Source organism: Orcinus orca, chromosome 16 (assembly GCF_937001465.1).
Source record: "Orcinus orca chromosome 16, mOrcOrc1.1, whole genome shotgun sequence".
Lineage (NCBI taxonomy): Eukaryota > Metazoa > Chordata > Mammalia > Artiodactyla > Delphinidae > Orcinus > Orcinus orca.
Genome location: NC_064574.1, coordinates 67,609,801 through 67,635,792, shown reverse-complemented (window position 1 = coordinate 67,635,792; position 25,992 = coordinate 67,609,801). Strand labels below are relative to the sequence as shown.

The window sequence follows — 25,992 nt, the reverse complement described above, 5'->3', positions numbered from 1 at the left end:
CCATTGCTCTGCGGTCTCTGGCTGCGCGTGCGCAGGCCGAGTGGCGGATGTAATTGGAAGGGGTGATTGGTGCACCCAGCCCGCGTGGGCCGGCTGACCGTGGGCTGACTGGATCCCGGGCACCCCGTACCTTCCCCGGGAGCCTCGGGGCCTAGGGCCAGCCGGGCTCCTCGTATCCGCAGGCCCGGGGCCAGCGACAGATGCTCTTTTTGTTGGCCGCCGGCCAGATGGAAGAGCCTCCTGGGAAGCCCCTCAGCTGTGAGGAGAAGGAAAAGGTGCCGGGGATGCGGGAAGGGTTGACTCAGAACTTTGACCCCCTTTCCCAGGATTTGAGGCCTGTCTTTGTTTCCTCCACTATCAGAGGGCGGCAGTGACCTCTCACCCACTTCCCTGGACTGAGGGGGCACAGGAAGTGAAAGTGTGGGAGAGCCCTGGGCTCCCGTGGTGGCGTTTGAAGAACGAAGTTTCTTTACAGCAGAAATGCAAAAGTACAAAATGTAAAACTGTAGATAAAGCTAAAGTTCGCTTTGACACCCTCCCCAGCCCACCTTGCACACTCTCAATCTTGGCTTCTCCCACCCCACCCCCTTAAGTAAATCTCTTAAGAATCTGGATTTCAGACCTTTTTGTGCACCTGTGTGTGTGTGTGTGCGCGCGCGCGTGCGCGTGTTGAACGGGCGGTGGGGGTGTGGAGGGGTGCAGTTGTGTTCTTTAACCACCAAAAAGTAATACGTTTTTTTGGAAAGGTGAATGTTCGTAAATGGTATGATCCGGATGGTTCTGCAACTTCCGTTTTCCTTCTCCGTGTTTAACATCCACATTAGTCCACGTTTACCTACCTTATTATTTATTTATTTTTTTTGCGGTACGCGGGCCTCTCACTGCTGTGGCCTCTCCCGTTGCGGAGCACAGGCTCCGGACGCGCAGGCCCAGCGGCCATGGCTCACGGGCCCAGCTGCTCCGCGGCATGTGGGATCTTCCCGGACCGGGGCACGAACCCGTGTCCCCTGCATCGGCAGGCGGACTCTCAACCACTGCGCCACCAGGGAAGCCCACCTACCTTATTTTTTAAAGTTTTTTATAGTATCCTGCAGCGTGGAAGTGCCGCCTTTTCTTTACATATTACTCTGTCGAGAGCCTTTTAGGTTGTTTGCAGCTTTTCTTTGTACGACAGTGCTGCTCTGAATATCCTTATACATGACACCTTGTACGTGGGCCGGCGAATGTTAACTTGAATGCATCTTGGGCTGGCTCTTCCAAGCATCGTGCTGAAACTCTTCATTCACAATAACTCATCAGTCCTCTTATCCCATTCTGCCTTGCGGTGGGGGTGACAGAGGTCATTTACAAGTCACCAAGCTAATTCCCAGACGTTGATAAGAATGGTGATAAGTAGGAAGCTGTGAGAAGCAGTCTAGGTGTGAACCATGCAGTTTATGAATTGTGTCATCTTGGACAAATGGCTTTCCCTATGATCTTCCCAAAGCTAGCTCTTTCCTCCTTCAGGTCTGGGCTCAAATGGTAGTCCTCAGAAATGCCTTCCTCACCACTGTCTCTAAAGTAGTCCATTCTTCTGTAGCCCAGACACTCTCACATCACCCTGTTTGTCTAGGTATTGATGACCATGTGAAATCATCTCACCTGTTTATTTGTTTCCTTGTTTATTATCTGTACCCCTCACTATGTGTAAGCTGCCTGGGAGCAGGGGTCTTGACCACTCTGTATACCTAACCCCTGGAACTGTAACTGACACACGGTAGGTATCAGTTATTGTTCTAGGTGCTGGAGATACCTGGACCAATGACTGATTCATTAGTCGAATGACTGTCTGAGGATGACAGCCCCTGCTGCCTTCAAGGATCTCACAGTGAGATGGGAGGAAACAGAAGCAAACAGACAATATGTGTAATAAGTACTGTGATAAAGCAAGCGCAGAGGAGAGATGGAATGCCTAACTTGGATTTGGAGAAGGACCTAGACGTTTACCCCAGGGAAATAAAAATCTAAGCTGAGTCTTGAGAAATCAGTAGGAATTAGCAAAGTGAGTTGGGGAGGAAATGCTCCAGGTGATAGGAACAACTTATGCAGAGATGCTGAGATGTTACAGAGCTTGATGTTCTGTGAGAACTGAAAGTAGAATGAGTCAGTGCCACTTCCTCCACTGCCTCTAGATGAGGGGCCAGCTGGGCGCCGCATGCTTGTGTCTGATAGGCACTGCATCCCTTCTCTCTGATGCCTCCTTTCCACCTGCTCAGTTTTGTTTGGTGTTTTTCTTCTTCCAGTTGAAGGAAAAATTAGCATTCTTGAAAAGGGAATACAGCAAGACACTGGCCCGCCTTCAGGTAAGTGAATCTTATTCTCTCAAATTGATATTGTGGTACAAAGAATATAAAAACAGCTCTTTGTTTAATAAAGCTTTTAACCAAAATTTATTTCTTTTTTGTAAAATTGTTTCGTGAGCTGCTTTTGTTTTCTCTAGCGTGCCCAGAGAGCTGAGAAGTTTAAGAATTCCATTAAGAGAACAGTAGAAGGACAAGATCCCTCACTCCAGCAGGAAGTCTCAACGCAGCTAACCGACACAGGTAAAGCGAACCTATTCACTTATACTTGCTTTATTATTTATTTCCCAGGTAAACTTGGCTGTGGTTCTTTTTCTCACAGTCAGAAGATAAGCAGTAGCAGTAGAGTCTTTAAAGTGTACAATTCAGTGGTTCTTTGTATATTCAAAAAATTGTATAATCTAGTCACTATCTAATTACAGAACATTTTCACCACCCCTAAAAGAAACCCTGTGCCCATCCTACCGTTAACCCCTGAGCAACTATTAACCTACTTTTTGTCCCTGTGGGTTTTCCTATCCTGGACATTGCATATAAATGGAACCATACAATATGTGGCCTTTTGTGACTATCTTTCACTTAGCATAAAGTTTTCAACTGTCATCCATCCATCTATACATTCATCTAAGCATGCATCAGTACTTCATTCCTTTTTGCAGCTGAATAATATTCCATTATATAGATGTACCATAATTTGTATATCCATTTGTCAGTTAATAGACATTTGGGTTGTTGCTACTTTTTGGCTATTATGAATTTTGGCCATTATGCTGCTATGAACATTCATGTACAAGTGTTTATGTGGACATATATTTTCAGTTCCTTCAGGTATGTACCTAGGCGTGGAATTTCTAGGTCATACAATAATTCTATGTTTAACTTTTTTGAGGAGCTGCCAAACTGTTTTCTACAGTGGCTGTACCATTTTACATTCCCACTGCAATGCACAAGGGTTCCAGTCTCTCCACATCCTCGCTAATACTTATAATTTTCTATTTTTAAGATTATAACCATTCTGGTAGATATGAAGTGGTATCTAATTGTGGTTTTGATTTGCATTTCCTAGTGACTAATGATGTTGAACATCTTTTTGTGTGCTTGTTGACCATTTGTATATCTTCTTCAGAGAAATATCTCTTCAAGTCCTTGCCGATATTTTAATTAGGCATTTGTCTTTTTATTGGTGAGTTGTAAGGGTTCTTCATATATTCTAGCTATTAGACCCTTATCAGATACATGATTTGTAAATATTTTCTCCCATTCTGTGAGCAGTAAACTGTATTTCAGTTGGATTGCATATTTAGTTGCTCTTTTCCTCTCTTAACTTTTAGCAATTATATTTATTGCTTAAATATTGGAAAGATGACTTTTTTTTTTTTTTTTGCGGTACGCGGGCCTCTCACTGCTGTGGCCTCTCCCTTTGTGGAGCACAGGCTCTGGACACGCAGGCTCAGCGGCCATGGCCCACGGGCCCAGCTGCTCCACAGCACGAACCCATGTCCCCTGCATCGGCAGGTGGACTCTCAACCACTACACCACCAGGGAAGCCCGGAAAGATGATTTTTTTAAATTATATATGCACAAAGAAAAAAGTCTGGCTGGGAACATTTTAATAAAAAACAATAATCATTTCTTATGTTAGAAGTCAGGTAATTTATAATCATAAAATTGGAGGCTAATGAAGTAGAAAAGTGGTATGAGGGGCTTCTCTGGTGGTCTAGTGGTTAAGACTCCTCGCTTCCAATGCAGGGAGCATGGGTTCAATCCCCGGTCAGGAAACTGAGATACCAGATGCCATGCAGTGCGGCAAAAAAAAAGAAAAGAAAAGTGATACGAAAATTACTTTAGCCAAAAAAAGACATGGGGCTTCCCTGGTGGTCCCTTGTAGGGACTCCCCTGGCGGTCCAGTGGTTACGACACCACGCTTCCACTGCAGCAGGTACAGGTTTGATCACTGGTCAGGGAACTAGGGTCCTGCGTGCTGCACGGCCCCAAAAAAAGAAAAAAGGAATAATACTGTATTGTATACTTGAAATTTGCTAAGAGAGCTGACCTTAAGTGTTCTCATGACACACAAAAAATTGTAACTATATGAAATGATGGATATGTTAGCTTGATTGTAGCAACATTTCACAATATATACATATATCAAAACATCACATTAAATATGTACAATATTTATTTGTCAGTTGTACTTCAATGAAGCTGGAAGACAAAACTAAGAGAAAAGATGATTGCAATAAATCTTTTCGGGCTTCCCTGGTGGCGCAGTGGTTGAGAGTCTGCCTGCCGATGCAGGGGACATGGGTTCGTGCCCCGGTCCGGGAAGATCCCACATGCCGCGGAGCAGCTGGGCCCGTGAGCCATGGCCGCTGAGCCTGCGCGTCCGGAGCCTGTGCTCCTCAATGGGAGAGGCCACAACAGTGAGAGGCCCGCGTACCGCAGAAAGAAAAACAAAAAACAAACAAAAAACCCTTGAACTTTGATCTGTCTGAACGAAATAGCATTGACTCTTTTTTAAGTAAATGTTTTGTAGTATTTATATGTAATATTTAAAAATAAATATGGGGTAGTTTTTGTGTCATTTTAAAAGGAAAATATTAACTATATAATTTTTTCTCCTCAGAACCTAAAAATAAAGTATCTCCTTGTGACACGTTGCAAATCAACACCCACGTCGATAAAGAAACTGGAGAAAAGACACCTATCACACTTGACCTTGAGCCTGAGTCCTTTAGCCCTGGACGAATCCCAGCAGAAGGATCACGCATACAAAGATCAGATGATATCCAAGAACATTTTCCGTACGGGGTCAGTGGCCCTGATGGTAAGAAAAGGCAGAGTAAGCTGCTAGGGAGAAGAAAGAAACAGGAGAGAACATTTATTTCACAGGAGAGAGAGTCTTTCTTTGATATTGATTCGCTCATACTCTCTGGAAAAAGACTAAAGGAACAGGAAGAAATCAATAGAGAAAATCCTAAGAAACCTGTAACTGAGATAAGAACTTACCCGTCAAGTCCTAAGTCTGACATTCCCGATTCTCCAGTACCAGTTACAGGAACTAATGTAGGGAGTGTATTAATTCTGCCAAACGCCAAACCGCAGAGAGATGTTGATGCACTCTTAAGAGGAAATAATTTCCCCAGCGTGACTACTCTTCCTTTGCGTGTTCCATCAGTCAGCAGTAGTGGTCAGCACCTCGAGCATGAGCCTCCTAAAAGTAACTGTGAACTTACTACTCACAGTTTAGAAAACATTAGCCCTGCTTCGCCTGTAAACTTAGAGACACAAAACAAAAAAATGACTGTCTTTACAGATAACCCAGAGGTAAACAAAAGTATAAGTGCAAGTGACCAGCCGCCTAGAAGTCCTAACTTGGAGGCAGATAATTCATGTTCTATAAATGAACTCACCTACGATAACTTAGTGGCAAATGAAAACCAAAACTTAAAAGAACAAAATCACACAGAGATGTCTTTTAAATCTCCCAATAATGCTCTTGGTGGTAGAAATGAAAGTCGTCTGGAAAAAGAAGTTCTAAGTCAGTCTAAGAGTCTTAGCCTAGAAGTAATTTCTCCCGTTTCTACAGAAAATGAAACACATTCTTGCACAGTGCTTGAAGGCCTTCTATTTCCTGTAGAGTATTATGTTAGAACAACACGACGCGTGTCAGATTGCCAGAGGAAAGTAGCCCTGGAGGCTGTAATACAAAGTCATTTGGATGTCAGAAAAAAGGGCTTTAAAAATAAAAATAAGGAATCTGCTAAAAAGTTAAACGTTTCCAATGAAGAAACTAACCAAAGTGAAATTAAGATGTCGGACACGTACGCAGAACAACCAAGTTCAGAAAGTCCTCAGAAACTTCTCTCGTTAACTGAAGTCAACTCTCCCGCTGGCCCCGCTAAAAATGACTTTTCTGGGAAGGCGGTTACCCAGCCATCTGGTAGAAAACGCAAAGGAAGAAGAAAGTCAGTCTGCACCCCTCTGTTAGATCACCATGAACTACTTTTGCCAACTTCTGGCACATCAGGTGTTAATAGGTCCAAGGAAGAAGTTGCCTTGCACAGAGATCAGAATGAAAAAGCAATTATTCATGGTAAGAAGAGAGGTCAAGGTAAATTGAGTTGTGGTTGATGGTGGTGGTAGCTAGCACTATGTACCTGGCACTTTCTAAATGTTGTACATACACTCACTGAATCATCACACCAACTGTACATGAGGTAGAATCTATTTTTATCTTCACTTTACAGATGAGGAAACTAAGGCAAGGAGATCAAAGTACTCTGTCTTTAAAATGACAGAGTCAGAATTCAACCCTAGCTGGATGGTGCCAGAGTTCACAAATATGGGTGAAAAAGTTGACACTTAGAAGGAAAATATATTGGATATTTACCTAAAATTAGTGTATTTTCAGGTACCATACAATCTTTTATCCATGGGGAGAAGTAACTAATATAGGAAATGTTTTTGAAATAAAATTAAATCTGTGTCAGAGTAAGAGTCCCCTGACAAACTCTTAGGGATGATTGTCTAGCAAAATGAAGTTGTTCTGAGCCACTTTTGGGGGTAAAATATCTAATACAGTCTCTCTGAGGTTTGTAGGACACAGATTTTGAAGGATATCAAGTGACATGTTATAATTTAAACTTATTTATTCATTTACTCAGGAGTTATATCTGATAGGCTGAGCACAAAATCTAGATCATTCACTCCAGTTCTGTGTGAGAGCTCAGCAACTTTCTGTAAAGGGCCAGATACAAAGTATAGTCTTTGTGCTCCATTACAGCTACATGAGTATAGTGTGCAAGTAACAATAGACAATATGTAAATGTGGTCGTCTCAATAAAATTTTATTTACACAACAGGCAGCCAGCTGCTCTATACCACTGGACACAGGCTTTGGTCTGTGAGCTACGATTCATTAATTAATTTAAAAATAATAATCATGACTTTTTTATCATCATATTTTAGGCCAACAAGAAAACAAAGGAATGGGAATGTAGGGCAATCTAATAATAAACTTGAAATGTTCTTTTGTATACTTTGAAATAATCTGCTGTGATTTCAGTAACCTGCAGGTACATTAAAAAAATTTTTTTTCTTGTGGTGACCTTCACATAACATAAAGTTAATAACCTTTTTAAATTAAGTGAACAATTCAGTGACGTTTAGTACATTCTCAGTGTTGTGTCACCATGACCGCTATCTAGTTCCAAAACACTTTCATCACCCCAAAGGGAAACCCCATACCCATTAAGCAGTGTCTTCCCATTTCCTCTCGTCAGTCCCTGGCAACCACCAATCTGTATTCTATCTCTGTGGACTTACTTATTTGGGGGTATCTCATATTAATGAAATTATACAATATGTGACGTTTTGTGTCTGGCCGCTTTTACTTAGCTAGTTTTTGAGATATACCCACATTGTAGCTTGTATCAGTTTATGGCTGGATAATATTCAATTGTATACATGAACCACAGCTTTCTTATCTGTTTATTAGGTGTTGGATGCAGCTACACTTTGAGTGATACAGAATTCCTGTCGCTTTAAGTCTAGTAAATTACTCTTTGCTTGAAAAGGGGACTAAGTTTTCCTCAGTGAGAAGGGCCAGCATTTTGTAGACTGTACTCTGGTAGCCTGTTGGAATCATAGTTCTGGATCAGAAAGGACTTTAGAGATTCTTAGTCCAGTTCCCCTAGGAGGGACAAAGAAAATGAAGTGAATTGACTTGCCCAAGGTAACACAGGGAATCAGTGGCAGAGCTGGGACTCCACCCCCATCTCCCTTCTAGCTAGTGCTGTCAGCACCACATTGATTTTGCTCCTACAGGAGGAGCTGCTAGTTAACCACTAACCTATGGCTGATTTTTGAACTGTTCACTGAGATTTCAGAGTCATGGGTGGGAAAAGTGATGAACTCTGCACTATATTGGAGTTTAGAATCTCACTCTTCATTGGGAATTAATGTCTCTTGTTGGGTATTCTGTTGCTTTCTGTTTTAGAGAAGGAAGGTCATTGTCAAAAAGAGGACTCCCTTTCTTACAGTAATTACGTGTATTTATCTTTGGATGATGATGCTTTCAGTTCTCCAGTTCATAAGAGTGAAACGCTAAATTTAAAGCATCTGTCGCCTTTTCTCAAAATCACAGACTTCCAGTTACCTGATGAAGACTTTGGGCCTCTTAAGCTTGAAAAACTGAAGTCTTGCTCAGAAAAGCTGATGGAGCCTTTTGGATCAAAAATATTTGGAGAGGGACATCTTAAAGGGGGAAATTGTGTTGCTGTGGAGCAACTGACCCCTAAACAAATCACTATAGAGAAGGAGGATGGGAAAGAGGAACTGATCATCCTGCCAGGAAAGGCACATCCTAAAATGCCAAACCAAAAAAGCCAGCCGCAGGAGAAGGGCCTTTCTTCATCCATTTTACTTTTCACTCCTGTAAATACTGTTGCATCTGATGATAATGACAGACCGACAGCAGACCTATGCTCACCCGCTTTCCCCGTCTTAGGCTCTACTCCAGCTTTTGGCTCCCAAGCCCATGGAGAAAAGGTGTCTGCAGAGGTTGTTGGACAAGCTTGCTCTACACCCCAGCTTTCTCACTTAAAAGCCGCAGTCAGCCTTGCTAGTGACCATAAACAATTTTGGAGCAGCCCACCAAAATTAGATAGCAGCCTGCATGTGGCAGGAAGGGAAGGACAGCCTTCCCGTGACTGTGACTCTGGTCCGCAAGCAACAGCTCTACCCATCGAGTCATCAACCTACAAAGAAAATCAGCTCCGTGGAAACACGTGCCAGGAATTACGGAAACATTCCACTGAACAGGTACAGACTGCTTCCTTTGTGAAATTTTCTCCGAAGAAATGAAGTATCTTAGTGAATATGGACAGCGTGACCACCTTACACATCAGTTCCTCAGTGTTTGAGTATGTTTTAACATGTTTCTGTGATATGGCTTCACTATAAACATTAAGTTCATTCTGGGGAAATTAGGATTAATTAAAAAATATATATTTTTAAATATAAGGGATCCTGTTCTCTTTGTTATCAACGAAGCTGTTGCATTTGGAACTTTGCCACTGTTACCATAGAAAATAAAACATAGGAAATAGTTTGATGAGTGAGTGATGCAGGCTGATATCATACATAAAGTATAAATTAATTATGTGACTTTTGTTTCCACAGACTGAAATAGCAGACGTTCCTGCTTGTGATAGCTTAAACCCAGGCACCCTACAATTGGTTTCAAAGTTAAAGGTCGGAAGACTGTTAACTTATAATATGTCTTGTGTCTTACATGTGAAAAATGTGATGAATTGATAGGAAAATGCAGAAGAATTTGATCATTAGAAAAACTTGATAGAATAGATTCAGAAAAACAGATTTAAATTCTTTGTTTTCCACAATATTTACCTGTGAATATATTTTGAGATCTTCTGAAGAAGTTTATATGTCAAGCTATTGCCAAGAACAACTTAACTCTCTGTATCTAAATTTTAAATCAGGTATTTTGACAGAGAGAGAGGGGGGTCATTCATGACTCTCCTACCCAAATGATATAGTATTTCTAGAAGAATCACTTGTGGTGATTTGTAAGAAAATGGGTAGCAGTTCTAGGTTATGACATAATGAATGGTTAATTTTCATATGCTATGTGTTATGGTTCTGAGAAATATAAACTATAGTATTCTGTTAATGATATTTTGGTAAATCCAGAGAAGTGGATTAGACCCCTGTCCTGGTTAACTTTTTATACTTGAAGTAGGATGGTGTAGAGCAACGTTTTTCAATCTCAGTACTGTTGACATTTGGGGCTGGATAATTCTTTCTTGTAGGGGACTGGCCTGTGCATTGTATGGTATTTAGCAACAGCCCTGGTATCTACCAGTAACACCCCCTTCCCAGTACTGATGACCAACAGTGTCTCCAGATATTGCTAACTGTCCCCCAGGGAAGGGTTGCAAAATTGCCTCTAGTTGAGAACAACTGGTGTAGAAGAAAGAGCTTTAAATCCACATAAACTATTTCTCCGGATCACTGGCTGTGTGACGTGGGACAAATCATTTAGCCTCTGAGCCCCAGATTCCTTTTCTATAAAAAACACATAATGATACCTATGTTGTTTCAAAGCTATTCATGAATCAGTTTTAATAACTTAGTTTCTTAAACGAATCAACCATTTCATTCGTATTTTCAAATTTGCAGGTAAAAAGTTATTATTCTTACAGCTTTTTGGTCTGTGTATATGCAGTTAAGCCTCTCTCTTCTCACTCCCCATTTCTATATAAAAGTATTTTTTTCCTATATCAGACTTAAGAGGTTTGTCCATCCTATAGGTCTTCCAAAAAAACTGGTTTTTGGTTGTGTTGATTGTTAATTGAGTTTTTTGATTTCCTATTTCATTTTTTTTTCTGTTTTTATCCTTAGTAAGTCCTTCCTTCTGTTTATCATCGTGCTTATTTCATTGTTCTTTTACTAACTTCTTGAGTTGCTTGCTTACTTTATAAATACCTTTATAATTATAGGTTTTTGTGGGTTTTTTTGTTTCGGGGGGTTGGGGCATACTGCTTTGGCCAGCACATTCTGCATATTCGTTTAGAAATAATACGTTCTACAGTTTTATTCCCTCTTCAACCCATGGGTGCTTCATCAGAATGTTTCATTTCCAAAGGTTCTTATGGAGCTAATTAATGTTCCAGTTAGTTCTTATGGTCTATTTTTTTGTGGTTAAATCTGAATCTTTTCCAGTCTGGAGCTACATGTTTTTAAATCTATCATTGTAAGTGTGTATGGACAACTGTTGTAGTTACGTAAGACCCACAAAGCTCTTTCTTTTGACCTGCATAAAATTTTAATTACATTTAGTTGGTATTTCATCTAATCCTTGTAATCCATTACTTTTCATATTTATTCTTTTTATTAAGCAGCCCCCAAGGATCCCTTTAACATAACAGTTGTTGCCATTCTGTGTTAGAATCCTTCAGGTTCCTGTTCTGTGGATGTGAGTGCCATGTGGTGGGAAATAGCTGGTTTCAAAGAGTGGTGTATCATAACTGCTTGTGAATACGTAGTTTCTCTTTGGAAACCTCTGGATACTTGGCAGTGGGAAAAAATTTATTCCTGGCACTTCGCAGAGGTAAGTCAGAATATTATAGCTGAAAGAGATCTTTCCAATCATTTGCATGGTAATATAGATGTGCAGCTTACCAAAAATATGGGATCTATGACTATGCAAGACAGAGCAGAGAGATGCAGTTTTTCCCCAACATTTTATTATGAAAATATTCAAGCATACAGAAAAGTGGTGCAGGGGGCACCCATATACCCAGCATCTAGTCTCAACAATTAACACTGTGCTTTATTTGCTTTGTCATATATTTATCCAGAGATGCATTTTTATGCTAGATCTGCTGGAGGAGCTTGGAATTTCATATCTATTCTGACTTCTAAACTTGCTGATACCTCTGTTCCTTACCTCTCACCAAAATGTTATTTCTGCTTTTTTTTCTGTATATACTTTCTTCTGTCCTTGTCTACCTTTGTACGTATCTTACATGGTTGCAATCTTAGTGTGCCTAAAATTTTTAAGCCTGCCTTTTCTTACCATATAAACATGTTTCCTCGTTTCTACATATTCTTCATACTTAATTATTTGTTTATTTTGAATTTTATTTTTCCAGCTTTATTGAGGTATAGTTGACAAATAAAATTGTAATATATTTAAAGTGTACATTTGTGATGTACACATGTGATGATTTGATATACATACACACTGTGAAAGGATTCCTATAATCAAGTTAATCGACACATCTATCACCTCACAGTTTCCTTTTTTTTTTCTTGGTGAGAATGCTTAAGATTTACTACTGTCTTGGCAGATTTCATTCTTGTTCTCCAGTGTACCCCGGCTTCTAGCACTGTGCTTTGCAGAGTGTTGCTCAATAAATATTCATTCAGTGAATAAACTTACTTTAAATGGCTACAGATTGTTCCATTCATCCACATGCCAGAATTTATTTAATTATTCTCCCATTGCTAGAGCATAGATTGTGTTAAATAAATGCCACAGTAAACACTATTATGCACATAGCTTATTTGGATTTAAGCTTATAAAAAGAGGGTGTTTGCTGAACGTTTTCACATTTGTTCAGATGTTGGAAACTATCCTGGTATAATGACACTAGAAAGGAATGTGACAAATTTTGGAAAATTTAGATTAATTAAAGATGAAACAACCAAATATAATTTTTGGCTGTTTTGTTTTATTTAGGTCCCAGTATTACAGATAGTTCTAGTGCCTGATGTTTGTAATCTTGTGTGTGTGGCTTTGGGAAACTTGGAAATCAGAGAAATCAGGTATGTAATTCTCAAGGAGTATTCTTTTCTTTCCCTTGATCTTTCTCAGCTTTTTTTTTTTTTTTTTTTTTTTTTGCGGTACGCGGGCCTCTCACTGTTGTGGCCTCTCCTGTTGCGGAGCACAGGCTCCAGACGCGCAGGCCCAGCGGCCATGGCTCACGGGCCCAGCCACTCCGTGGCATGTGGGATCTTCCCAGACTGGGGCACGAACCCGTGTCCCCTGCATCGGCAGGCGGACTCTCAACCACTGCGCCACCAGGGAAGCCCCTCAGCTTGTTTTGAGCACAAGTTATAACCTAGTCTTGAGTCTTGAAAGAATCTAAATTTAGTCTAAAGAGAGATTTGTTAAAAAACAAACAAACAAAACTATCAATGACATCCCTAACTGAAGTTTCCTTTTAAGGTTTGAACCTAGTTCTTTAATATTAAAGACTTACTCCTGACTTCTCTGCATTTTTCCTTATATTTGGTTTAGGGCACTACTTTGTTCTCCTGATGGTAAAAGTGAAAAACAAGTGCTCCTGAGTTCTGGAAATATAAAAGCTGTGCTTGGCCTGACAAAGAGGAGGCTAGTCAGTAGCAGTGGGACCCTTTGTGATCAACAAGTAGAAATCATGACGTTTGCAGAAGATGGAGGGTAAGAAAAGCATTGGTTGATTTTAACTATTAGATCAAGAATGATTTTATCACAGGGTTTCAGAGAAAGTTGAATCAGTAGCATCTTGTTTTCTCTGCTATATGTGTAGTATAGCAGGTTCTGCCTCAATACTGGGCTATAACATAGAAGCAGTTCAGAGGGATGGAGCCAGACATGGCAGGGAAGAAGGCAGTGGAGCAGAGAGGCTCAGAAAGTGTAGTTTGTTCTTCAGTCTCCCTTGACATCTCTGTGTATCCTTTAAGTATTACAAATACCTCAAGATCCTATACCCTTTTCTGGTTTCACAAACTCAGTTTCCATTGCTTCAGGTACCATCTGGATGCTGGCTACTTGCAAACATATATTTCTAACTCTGAGCTCTTTCTCAACCTCTAGACCTGCATGCCTATTTATTAGACATCTCGTGGTTACCTCAAATTCAACATGCTAAAAATGGAACTCATAGCATCCTCTATGTCTGTTATACACTCGTTACACTTTATTGTGATTTTTTAAAAATTTATTTTATTTATTTATTTTTAGCTGTGTTGGGTCTTTGTTGCTGTGCGTGGGCTTTCTCTAGTGGCGGCGAGCGGGGGCTACCCTTTGTTGCGGTGCATGGGCTTCTCATTGCGGTGGCTTCTCTTGTTGCAGAGCATGGGCTCTAGGCGCACGGGCTTCAGTAGTTGTGGCTCACAGGCTCAGTAGTTGTGGCTCACGGGCTCTAGAGCGCAGGCTCAGTAGTTGTGGCACACGGGTTTAGTTGCTCCGAGGCATGTGGGATCTTCCGGACCAGGGCTCGAACCCGTGTCCCCTTCATTGGCAGGCAGATTCTTAACCACTGTGCCACCAGGGAAGCCCTATTGTAATTATTTATTTGTCTTTCCTAATAACGGAGGGCATGGACCTTGTTTGTCTTATTTAATCCATGACCTGTTGCAGTAAAATAAGCAAGAGATAAATAATTGTTTGCTTAAATTAGGAAAGCATTAGTGGAGATGGGGAGAAACAGATGGATTTGAGAGAGATGAGATGATAAAGTCATTAGGACTTGGTGATTGAGTAAATAGAGAGGAAGGACACAAGGATAAAGTCCATGTTTCTGGGTTGCTCACTTGGGTGGGTGGTGGAACGGTTAGTTGAGATAGCAATGCAGAAAGAAACACAAGGTTTAAAGAGAGAGCTGGTGAGTTTAATTTTGGATATGATGAATTTGAGGTGCTTGCAATATATCCAGGTAGGTAATATGAAAGTAATAAATGTTCATTGTAGAAAGTTTAGAATACATGTGTTTTCTGGCTGAAATTTTTTTTCTGGCATTAGGTTAGTGTTTATTATGCATAGTTCAATAATATGTAGAAGGGCTGCTTAGAAACTGCTTTGGTAGAAAGTGCTGATTTTTAATACTGTTTTTAATGCAGAAGCAAAGAAAAACAGTTTTTGATGCACCCTGAAGAGACTATACTAACTTTTGCTGAGGTTCAAGGGATGCAGGAAGCTCTGCTTGGTACCACTATAATGAACAACATTGTTATTTGGTAAGCTTTCCCTCGAGGGCCTCAGTTTCCTCATCTGTAATATAAGGATTTACCTCTAATTTCACAGGGTTATTAAGATTAAATAAGAGACTCTGTAAATATGATTGTGTTTTTGTTTGTTTACTATTAAATGCTATATATTTGTCTTAACAAGATTAGTTCAGACAGTCCAAGCAGACAATTTTAAAATAAATGAAATTTTTTTTTGCTGACAAAAATCTACTGCTGGGAGTTCCCTGGTGCCCTAGTGATTAGGATTTGGTGCTTTCACTGCAGAGACCCGGGTTTGATCCCTGGTCAGGGAACTATCCCATGTGCCTCGCCGCACGGCCAAAATACAAAAAAAAAAAAAAATATTGCTTCCAATTAATGGCTGAGTAGCTTTCTCAGACTAATTCTCCTACTTAAAATACCTATGAACTCTGCACAAAATATAAAAATCAACTATCTGAAAGCACTAGAGAGCAAGAAAAAAAGAAATATGCTGGAAGAAGTTCAATACTTAGAAGAAGGAAATGTCACTGGGTGAATCTCCTGTTCAGCGGGCAGGCCCCAGTCTGCACACTCAGTTATTAAGAGCCTGATAGAAAATGTTCTGTCCTGCTGGCTTAAAGGACTGAAGGATAGAGATCAAGGTAACTACAGCAGCTAGAAAGCGAGGAAGAAAAGTCCCAAAAAGTAGAGAACCAGAGAAGGAGCCCTAAACTCTGGCTATATTCTCTACCTAAATATCTGGCTGACCTTTAAACTGCATGTATGCAGGACAGACTTGAAGCAGCCCAGGTAAAGCAAAAAGAACTGAACCGGGTTTTCGGCATTTGGAATTTGAGTTTAGCCAATTTCACTGTTTACTAGGGGGAAAAAATCAATATTTTTGAGAGGAACCTAACAGAATGCAGAGTTTATGTAATGTGTCATTCATAATGTCTAGAATACTATCCAGAATTACTAGATGTATAAAACATGATTTCAAGATTCAAATTAACACATTTGTGGTAGGGAAACTGAAGTCGAAGAGTGCCCAGCCACCTCTCTTTCCTGACCGTGGAAGAGAACCACACCCGGCCACAGGCACTTGTAAGGTTAATTTGTAGTAGGAGAATAGGTTGATTTTTTTTTTTTTCTCAGAAGGCTTCTCCATTAACTATTCCCTTGGGGCCAGAATGGGTCTTGGTGAAAGAAAGTTAAGATATTAGTGTCACTGCTACCTGCCTGTTCTGCATTTTCCAGTCCTAACCCTCTAGGAATAAACGAGGAAAGCGTGACCCCTGAGAGAAACTTTGTCCCCTCCCCACCAGGGAGCCTCTGGAATTTGACCATGACCTAATCTGCCAGAAGACTTTGTTTTCAGATGTCCTGCTGTCTTCGAGGAGCAGGTTTCCACTTTAGGCACTTTCCTCAGGGTTTCCACACATAGGTCTTGTTTGAGAACAGGGTTCTTAATAAAACTTGTTTTTTCTATTCTTTTTGCTCTTTCTGTAGTCTGGACTTTCATTGTTTGGCTCCTATACTATTTATATAATCTAGTAATTGGTCTCCTTGCCATCAATCAATATTCAACCTCCAGATCATTTTTGTTGTTGTTGTTGTTTTTTTGCGGTACGCGGGCCTCTCACTGTTGTGGCCTCTCCCGTTGCGGAGCACAGGCTCCGGACGCGCAGGCTCAGCGGCCATGGCTCACGGGCCCAGCCGCTTCGCGGCATGTGCGATCTTCCCGAACCGGGGCACAAACGCGCGTCCCCTGCATCGGCGGGCGGTCTCTCAACCACTGCGCCACCAGGGAAGCCCCCAGATCATCTTTTATACTATTACTTTATAAATACTCATCCTCGCAGTCCTCCTACCTCCCGCCGCCAAAAATAAAACCTTCAATGGGGGCCCATTTTGCTTTTTGCAGCTTTCATTTCCCTTATGCTTCACAAAAATTCCTCTCCACCTGTTCCCTATTCCTGCACTCCCTTTTTTCATTCCATCCTTCAGTTCCCCCCTTCTAATAATAATAGCCTTTGGCATTTCATAGATAAGGGATCACAATGGAATTTGAGGCTAGGAAGGGACCTCTATACTTAACCTGTAAGTATCAGTTTAAATTCTAAGTTTAAGGTTGCCTTAAGTTGCCTTAAGTTCTGTTGTAGCACCTCAACCCTCATTGATGTTTTCCTCTCTGAGTTCATATTGCCCTTATTTTTAACTTAGCATATACTACCTCGTATTATGAAAGTCCTTGAAGATAGGTACCGTATCTTATATCTATTCTCAGTGTCTGTCTTAGCTCCTTGCTTAGAGTAGTTACTCATAGATGTCTATCAAAATCTATCATTTACCTTTTGGGCTCTGTATAACTTTACATTTACGTATAGTAGTTGTTCACCTTCCCTATTGACCTGATATGTTAGATGTCTAAAGTGATTCATGTTATAATCAAGGTTCAGTGGTCCTTTTTGAAACTATTGCTGAAGGTCTAAATATTTAATCTTGATCAAGCTATATTAACAGAGCACCCATCTTTCAATTATTTACTAGGTATTTGAGTCTCTACTTATGTACCATTCTCTGTGAGAGATGCAGATATGAATCAGATATGAATTTTGGTCCCAAGCCCCCTAAAATCTAGTAGGGAAATAAGATTGCTTTGCAATTCAAAGTATATAATTCCTTTACAATTTACATAAGGTCAAAGTGATAGAGATTTAAACAAAGTGCTTTGGAATTTGGGGAAAACGCAGTTACTAAATACAGAACTTGTACTAACCTTTGTAAGGAATAAACCATTCTGGTGTTCTTTATATGAGGAAAACCTTGCATAAGTACATGAGAATTTAGTTTTCTTCAGTTTTTATACATAGTACCTGGTGCATAGAAACTTCAGAAGTATTTATTGAATGAATATATTATACCCTATTACAGTATATATTAAATAAAAAATGAGGCCTATGGATAGTACTATAGGGAATTGGAGGAGAGGAGATTTCTGTGGACTGGTGCAGACCGGGAGGAGTGATGGAATCTAAATTGAGCTCATACAGCTGGGAGGGGATGGGACATAATCTAGGCCTTAAGGAATAGATGGGCATTGTCAATAACAGGGATGAGAATTAAGTCAGTAATGGGGAGCGCGTTGGGAGGGATAGCTTGAACAAGGATATAGAGCCAGGAATATGCACAATATTTTGTCCAGACAATGAGAAGCTTTCAAGTAAGGGAGCAGTGAGTAGTATAGTGTTGCAGCGCTGGATTCACGAGGGTTATAAGTACCATGAAAAAGAATTCGGACTTTATCTTGTGGCCAATGGGGAGCCAATTGAAAGTTTCTCACCAGTAGAGTCACATGGTAGAACAGTTAATCAGTGTCAGAAATCCTCAATAAAGCTAAGGAGTGGTTCCAACAAACTTTATTTTTTTCTTCTTTGTATTCACCCTCTCCTGTCTTCCTTTTTCCATTTTTTATCCCATCTCAGTCCATTTTCTCTCCATTGTCTTGGACTAGCCACATTATCTTTTCTCTCCATTATCTTGGTCTGGCTCTAGTATAAACATATATTATAGAGACATAATTCTAAGTCTATTTTAGGTGTAGTCTCTCCCCTAACCAAATTTGGTTTCCTGACCATTGTCTTCCATGGAAAGTATAGGCATAACAAGAAGAGTGATAAAATCCTAATAATAGAGCTATGCCATGTGCCTAATTTCAATACAAGTAAAATGAGATAATGGAAAACTTTTCTCATGGAATGTGAAACGATTTATCCCTCGTGGCATAGCAGATTTGATCTAAAGCTAAACTATTAAATTACACTGTTGGCAAAGTTAAACTATAGTTTTATTTTTAGCTAAATTGGTGGCTAAACAAAACTAAGGTGCTGTGTCTCTTAGTTTTTCTCTTGGTCACCTCCTAAAGGATTCTGTGATAAATAAGAGAACATTATGTCGAAAACAATTTGCTGGAAGAATATTACAACTTATTTATTTTTTGTGTCCAAGGAATTTAAAAACTGGTCAACTCCTGAAAAAGATGCACATTGGTGATTCCTACCAAGCTTCAGTCTGTCACAAAGCTTATTCTGAAATGGTAAGTAATGATCTGCTGGGACCACTTTGTGTGTTACTGTTGGCCTCACTGAGTGAGAGCAATAACTTAGTAAGTAGTAATTACCTGGCCCTTCCTGGTGCCTATTTTTTTTTCAAAATTGGATAGCAGTGTTTGTTCTTTCTTAAAATTTATCAGTGAAAATAAGTGATGGCACAATATGACTGGGTAAAATTTCTGGCTGTATGACTTAAGGGCAAACCTTGATTTCCAGCTGTGAATTTGTACCTGGAAATAGTAGGCCTATTATCAGACCTGGCTCCCAACCACATTGCCATAAATGATTTATGATGTGAATGCATGCCCTTAGGAAGGATGATTAAGTGGTCCTAGACATGTTTTTCTCTGAGGCTTTAGGATTCTCATATAGAACTCAACACAGCTTCTTAGCCATTGCATTAATAGACTTGGCTTACAGTCCAGTGTTAACATCTGAACAGGGTGAAGGTATTTGTCCAGGAGTCAGGGATAACTGCCTGAGTATCCACTGTTGATCCATGAGCAGAGGCAGAAGCAGCCAGCTCAGCGCTGTGTGGAGACTGACCGGCCCAGCCGCAGTGGCAGCTCTGTGAGCATCAGCACCCAGAAGCTCTGAACACAAAGGATGCATCTTTCCCTAGTCTAGCAGCATCTGTGGAAATGAACTCAAAAGTTGTGTGATCTTAGGGACTTCCCTAGAGGCCCATTGGTTGAAACGCCACGCTTCCACTGCAGGGGGCATGAGTTCAATCCCTGGTCAGGGAACTAAGATCCCGTATGCCACAAAGAAAATGTTGTGTGATCTTAGATAATCTATCACATTATCTTGGGGCTAACTTTTTTTTTTTTTTTGCGGTACGCGGGCCTCTCACTGCTGTGGCCTCTCCTGTTGCAGAGCACAGGCTCTGGACATGCAGGCTCAGCGGCCATGGCTCACGGGCCCAGCCGCTCCACGGCATGTGGGATCTTCCCAGACCAGGGCACAAACCTGTGTCCCCTGCATCGGCAGGCGGACTCTCAACCACTGCGCCACCAGGGAAGCCCAGGGGCTAACTTTTTTCATCTTAAAATAAGAGGGTTGAATTTATTTCTGGAATGCTTAAATATACCTACTAGGCATTTAAATAATTTTACATTTTTGTTATTACAACATTAATACCTATTTGATATTAAAACATTTAACACAGAAATGTATAAGATAGGAAGTAAAATTTCTCCATGAAGCCAACCTCCAGAAATAATAGTTAATAGTTCAGTACAGAAATCAGCAAACGTTTTCTGTAAAGTGCCCAGGTGGTAACTATTTTCAGCCTTGCAAGCCACATGGTCTCTGTTGCAGCTACTCTGCTCTGCCACTACAGCCCCAAGTCAGCAGAGGTAATACGTAAACAAATCATGTGGCTATGTTCCAATAAAACGTTTTGGACAATAAAACTTTGAGACTTGGATTTCATATAATTTTCATGTGGCACAAAATGTTCTTCCTCTTTTTTCCAACCATTTCAAAATGCAGAAATCATTCTTAGCTCATGAGCCATGCAAAGATAGGCATTGAGCCAGATTTGACCTGTAGGCCATGGTTTGCCAACCCCTAGTTAAGTGTATAGCATGCAACATTTTTTGACTCTTGGTTGTTTTTTAATTATAAAGGTAATTCATTCTCTTTATAAGAATTCAGACATTCTATTGATAGAAATGGATGAATTAGAAATGAATGTTATTAATCTTAAGATGGCCCTATAATTAATTTTCCCTATTTTACCCCCCAAAATAACTAATTTCAACGTACAACGTACATATATGTGTATATATACATGTATGTGTGACATATATTTTCACACACAATCATGTTATTATTAGAACATGTAATTTTAAAGCCAGGAGAGGTCTGCACCACATTCTCCCACAGAAACAACTATAGGTGATGGTGTCTCTTCTTGGTCGTTTTTACTCTATAAATAAACAGGCTATTGCAGACTGGCCTGAAAATGCAGCCACCACTTAAAAGGTTGTTTTTATGAGAAAATGTCTTCTGAAATTTCAAAAACCAACTTACAGATGAACATTTCTAGTCTGAGGACTCCTTCCGTGTGTTTATATGCCCTTATTTCTTATGCCAGCATTTTCCCAAAGAGATGGCATGAGATGTTAGTAGGCTGTAAAGTGGAGGAAGCTGATAAGTCAGCTAGTCATGCCTGCAAAGACTGGCTGTAAAGTCATGGGGAGCCCTCTGCTGGAGAAGCCAGAAGTCCAGCTCAGGGATACCCTCAACAGTTCTGCCTGGGAAAGAGTGAGCCAGGGATTAAATCCTGGAAATTTAAGAGCCTGTTGACCGTTCCTGTAATTCTTTAGTTTTGTCTCTGCCAGTGCTTTTTTCCCCACATACTCTTGATGATTTACTTGGTTATTAATTTTTCTCCTAAATCAGGGGCTCCTGTTTGTTGTTCTGAGTCACCCTTGTGCCAAAGAGAGCAAGTTGTTGGGAAGCCCTGTGTTTCAGCTGCTTGTGATTAACCCAAAGACGACCCTGAGTGTGGGCGTGATGCTCTACTGCCTTCCTCAAGGGCAGGCTGGAAGGCAAGTGTGTTATTGCCATTTAATGAGTATGACATTTTAAGAAGCATTTGTGCAAATACAGAAACCAGATATTTTTGTGTCACTGACATGAATGGAAACATGACATACTACAGATCATAGTAAAGAACGTTAACAAGTGGGATGGGGGGCTTCCCGGGTGGCGCAGTGGTTGAGAGTCCGCCTGCCGATGCAGGGGACACGGGTTCGTGCCCCAGTCCGGGAAGATCCCACATGCCGTGGAGCGGTTGGGCCCGTGAGCCATGGCCGCTGAGCCTGCGCATCCGGAGCCTGTGCTCCACAACGGGAGAGGCCACAACAGTGAGAGGCCCACGTACTACCAAAAAAAAAAAAAAAAAGAAGAAGTGGGATGAAGTATGAAGTTTAGTAGATCTGAGTCAAACCTCAGATTCCCTACATCCTATGATCCCCACTCGTATGGCACTGGATAGGTATTTTATGTGTTTTCAAGCCCTGTTTTTTCCCATACCAAAAACATTTCAAATACAAAGTAATTAATATTCTCTACAAAAAACTTACTATAATTTATGTTCTTTTCATGAAACCTAAATTAAGGAAGTTTTAAATGTACAAAGACACCTTTACTTTGAAATCTTGACTGAATCTCCATCATGGAGGCAGTTGATACTTATCTTTTGACAAATATTTATCTGTTGACTGATGAGAAGATCTATTTCCCAATGCCACAGTTACTGTCATCCCAACAGTTTTCTGAGCTATGTAAAGCTCTGAAGTAGTGCTGATATTAGGCAAACCGAGCAACATCTGAAGGTATCATTTATAAAGACTGCCTTTATTAATGTTTGAAAATAGACCTGGTAAATCAGGATCACAAAGTTTAGCTTTAGTAACTCACAAGGGTAAGGAACCTTGATAGTTACAATGTATATTTCTGTGTTTCTTTGGATCTTGTGCGAAGCTTGCAAGATCATGGCATGTTCTAAAAGTCTCTCTCCCTATGTACTTAGCCAGCTGTGGCATTTCTGCAAATGCTCTTAGGTCAACAAGAACCTCAGAACTCTCATCTACAATATATGCTTGCATAATACTTGTTTTCTTGGATATAAAGAGAGAACCATAGTCATTGGCCTAGAAATTGAGGATACAGATAACTACCTGGTCAAACATTTCCTTTGTCACTTTTCAAACCCATTTGTTTAGTAAATCTTGAAAGCCTATTTGGTGCCAATCCTGTAGGAAGCACTACTATTTCTAATCTCATGGAAGTTAGAAGAGAAACCTAGTGAGCTCGAGTTTTTGAGCACAAGCCACTTGTTCTCCTTGCTTGGCCTTTGCAATAAACCTTTTTCTGTTCAAAAAAGAAACAACTAGTGACTGCTCTTCAGGGCACACAATGCCATGAGGCTTGCACTTTTGGGGAGCACAAAGGATGGAAAGGCACCTTAATTGGCAGTGGAGGGTTGGGGAGAGACTGTCAAGGAAAACTTGATGGATTTTCAAAAGAAGGGCTAGGAATCAGCTATACAAAGTTGGGTGCGAGCCAGAGATAAAGTATATCATTCAGTTCACTCACAATATTCACTGAGGGCTGACTGTGTAGCAGGCTCTGTGCAAGGTGCTGGTGATATGGCAGTAAGGAATAATCATTAATTTTTATTAAGCACTTCCTGTGTGTTAGGTACTGTGCTAAGCTTTTTATACCAACTGTTTCATTAAACTTACAACAATCCTATGAAGTAGGTACTCATATCATCATATCCCTGTTTTACTGATGAAGTGGAATGACTTGCCAGGGTTGCACATCTCTTACTTTGTTAGAATTCAAACCCCGGTAGCTGACTGCAGAGCCCTGTCTTAAAAAGACAACCAGATTTGTTTTATGATGTTTACATTTTTGTGGGACCAAACACGGAAATAGGAGAATCTCCCATAGTGAGGAGTGCTGTGAAGATAAACAGAGGTGCTGCGATAGAGAGGGAGCAGAGTGTATGTGTGTGTGCGCTCTCAGATCTCTGAGTAGGTATGACCTTTCTACGGAGGTGACAGGCCTGAATGATGACCAAAGCCCAGCCAGACTAAGCTCTCGGGTTAGAGCTGCCAAGGAGAGGGAAGAGCAAGAGCGAAGACAATTAGGTGAGACGGAGCTCAGCTGGTTTGAGGAGTGGGAGGCAGGCCCCTGTGAGCTGGTGTGCAGGGGATACAGAGGTGCGTCAGAGAGACAGGCAGGGTCTCTAGTGATTATAGCCAGCAGTCCTGGATTGCAAACACAGGCATTCCTATTTCCAGGTAATTTTGTTCTTCCTGAGAGCATGGTTTGGGCCTGTTTTTTTTCATGTTTTTTTCTGTTTGTCTGTTTTTTTGATATGTGGTCTGAATTGTCTTTTCTCTGCTTGCTGTTAGGTTCCTGGAAGGTGACGTGAAAGATCATTTTGCAGCAGCAGTATTAACTTCTGGAACCATTGCCATTTGGGATTTACTCCTAGGTCATTGCACTGCTTTCCTTCCACCTGTCTCTGACCAGAACTGGTCTTTTGTTAAATGGTCAGGCGCAGATTCTCATTTGCTGGCTGGACAAAAAGATGGAAATATATTTGTATACCGCTACTACTGAGTTAGGGTAAGGTTGAAACACCGTGTTCTGGATATTTTCGGCCTCTTAGTACTTTTTGGAGTTGTTACTATAAAGGAGACTATTTGAAAGTCATTTAAAATAATTACCTGTATTCATTGAGACAGACTTTTTACTCCGTTGGTAGGGGCCCTACTAATCTTGAATGTTCATTTATACTTATTTGGGAGAAACGGATTTTAGGTTGATTTTTGTAATTCCTCGCATTTGCACATTTGCTTTTAAAGGTGTATCTACATAAAGCTTCAAATGTTAATAAATATTTATTTTGATACATCCTGTTTGGCATATTTTTTCCTATCCTATAAAGATCATTTTCAGAAACAAGAACTAATTATTTTACAACTAGAATATTTAGTCAATGATGCTTGCATAGTAAAAGTAAATTTCAGTTAACTCAGTATACTAATACCCAATTACTTTTTATGCTACTTACAATACTTTATTTTCACATATCTGCCTATTGAAACGCTAATTTAGAAATGCTGTTGTGCTTTTTCATTCTCATGTGCACCCTTGATACCAGTGCCTGCATTTTCACAAGTCACTTAGAGTCAACAACACAGCTTTACTGAGTACATCATCTTCACTTTTGCCTAAGTGGTTTGAGAGACGGCAGGTTTTAAAGTCCTAATCTGGTGGTATCATTGGAAACTTCATCCCAATCTACAAGTATTTATTTGCTTAACTTTCTTGAGTATATTAAGAGTATGTATTCATGATCTTTATAAGGTAACTATTTGCACCATTACTTCTCTTTTAAAGATACCTTTTTATGCTATTACTGTAGTGGGTTTCGCTAACTTCATTACTACCCTTTAATACATTTGAATAAAAGATTTAATTTTCTCTCCTATACTAATTCTTTTCTCACTGTCTCTAACCTCAAATGAGTTAATACTTTGCAAGCACATCATAGATAATAGATGGACTTTCACAAAGATTTAATTTACTCAGGAACCCTGGGAAACATGTTATCTTGATTTTAAGAGGTAAGAAAACTGAGTAGATCTAAGTAACAGTAGAACAAACACTGAGTACGTACTTGACATAGTAGGTGTGAAAATGATTGCCGTGAGGCCCCCACCCCTCAGAAGTGCACACGTTAGTGATTTAATTTAAATACTGTGTTTTAAATTGAAAGGGTGTGTTCAGAGTTCGGCTGTGGAAGCTCAAATGGGCAAGCACAACACAGGGGGTTCAAGAAAAGCTTCATGAAGAATGACAACTTAGCTGAGTCTTGCAAGGTGAGGAGGTCAGAGCAGAAGCAAAGGATATTCCAGGCAGCAAGGACAGTATGGTGTGAACTACAAACAACTCAGGTTACCAGATGATTATGCCATGGGGAATGGACTCAGGAAGCTAGAAAGGTAGCCAGGGAGCTTGTGAGGCATGTTAACAAACCTGGACTTTATGCTGCAGGTGAAGGGGCTGTTGAAGGGTTTGAGGAGTGAGGCGATAAGGTCCCACTGTAGCCACAGTGAATAATGGATTTATGGAGGCCAAGAGTAGAGGCAGGGAGACGCCCAGAAGGGCCTGACCTGTGGCAGGGGCAGTGGGAATGAAATAGCTGAATCAGAGAGAGATTTAGGGGGGAAAAGAAGCAGGAGGACTAAGTGAATGCATGATTAGGCAGCAGGTGAAGGAGTCTTCAGTTTCTGTCTTACTGGGGTGATGGTGTCAGCAATTGAAATAAGGAACACACAAGGGGGAATGAACTGATCTGAGTGCTTATAGATCATCTGGCAATAGGCAATTGGATCTAGGACTGTGAAGCTCAGAGAAGAGGCCAGGTTGGATGCAGGTAGCAATTAAAACCTCTGGAGTGAATCAATTCTGAAAACTTGTATGTTTAAAGTCAAGAATGGGTC

The 25,992-nt window shown here is 40.5% G+C and overlaps 1 protein-coding gene across 12 annotated transcripts; it reads left to right on the top strand.

Annotated features, from left to right (window-relative positions):
• Positions 1–44: 44 nt before the first annotated feature.
• On the top strand, positions 45–24,397 carry PALB2 (partner and localizer of BRCA2). 12 transcript variants are annotated; one of them, XM_033425992.2, is made up of 13 exons: positions 48–275; positions 2,283–2,342; positions 2,480–2,582; positions 4,966–6,435; positions 8,341–9,164; positions 9,525–9,596; positions 11,314–11,475; positions 12,610–12,695; positions 13,171–13,332; positions 14,754–14,870; positions 18,852–18,939; positions 21,365–21,513; positions 23,893–24,397. In XM_033425992.2, the coding sequence occupies exons 1-13, from the start codon at positions 201–203 to the stop codon at positions 24,101–24,103; spliced, it is 3,579 nt and encodes a 1,192-aa protein (XP_033281883.1). In that variant the 5' UTR covers positions 48–200; the 3' UTR covers positions 24,104–24,397. The 12 variants fall into 12 exon arrangements, with proteins under 12 accessions (XP_049555263.1, XP_033281883.1, XP_033281889.1 ...); XM_033425990.2 differs by having other exon boundaries at positions 119–2,342; XM_033425994.2 differs by having other exon boundaries at positions 120–2,342; positions 8,488–9,164.
• Positions 24,398–25,992: the final 1,595 nt, after the last annotated feature.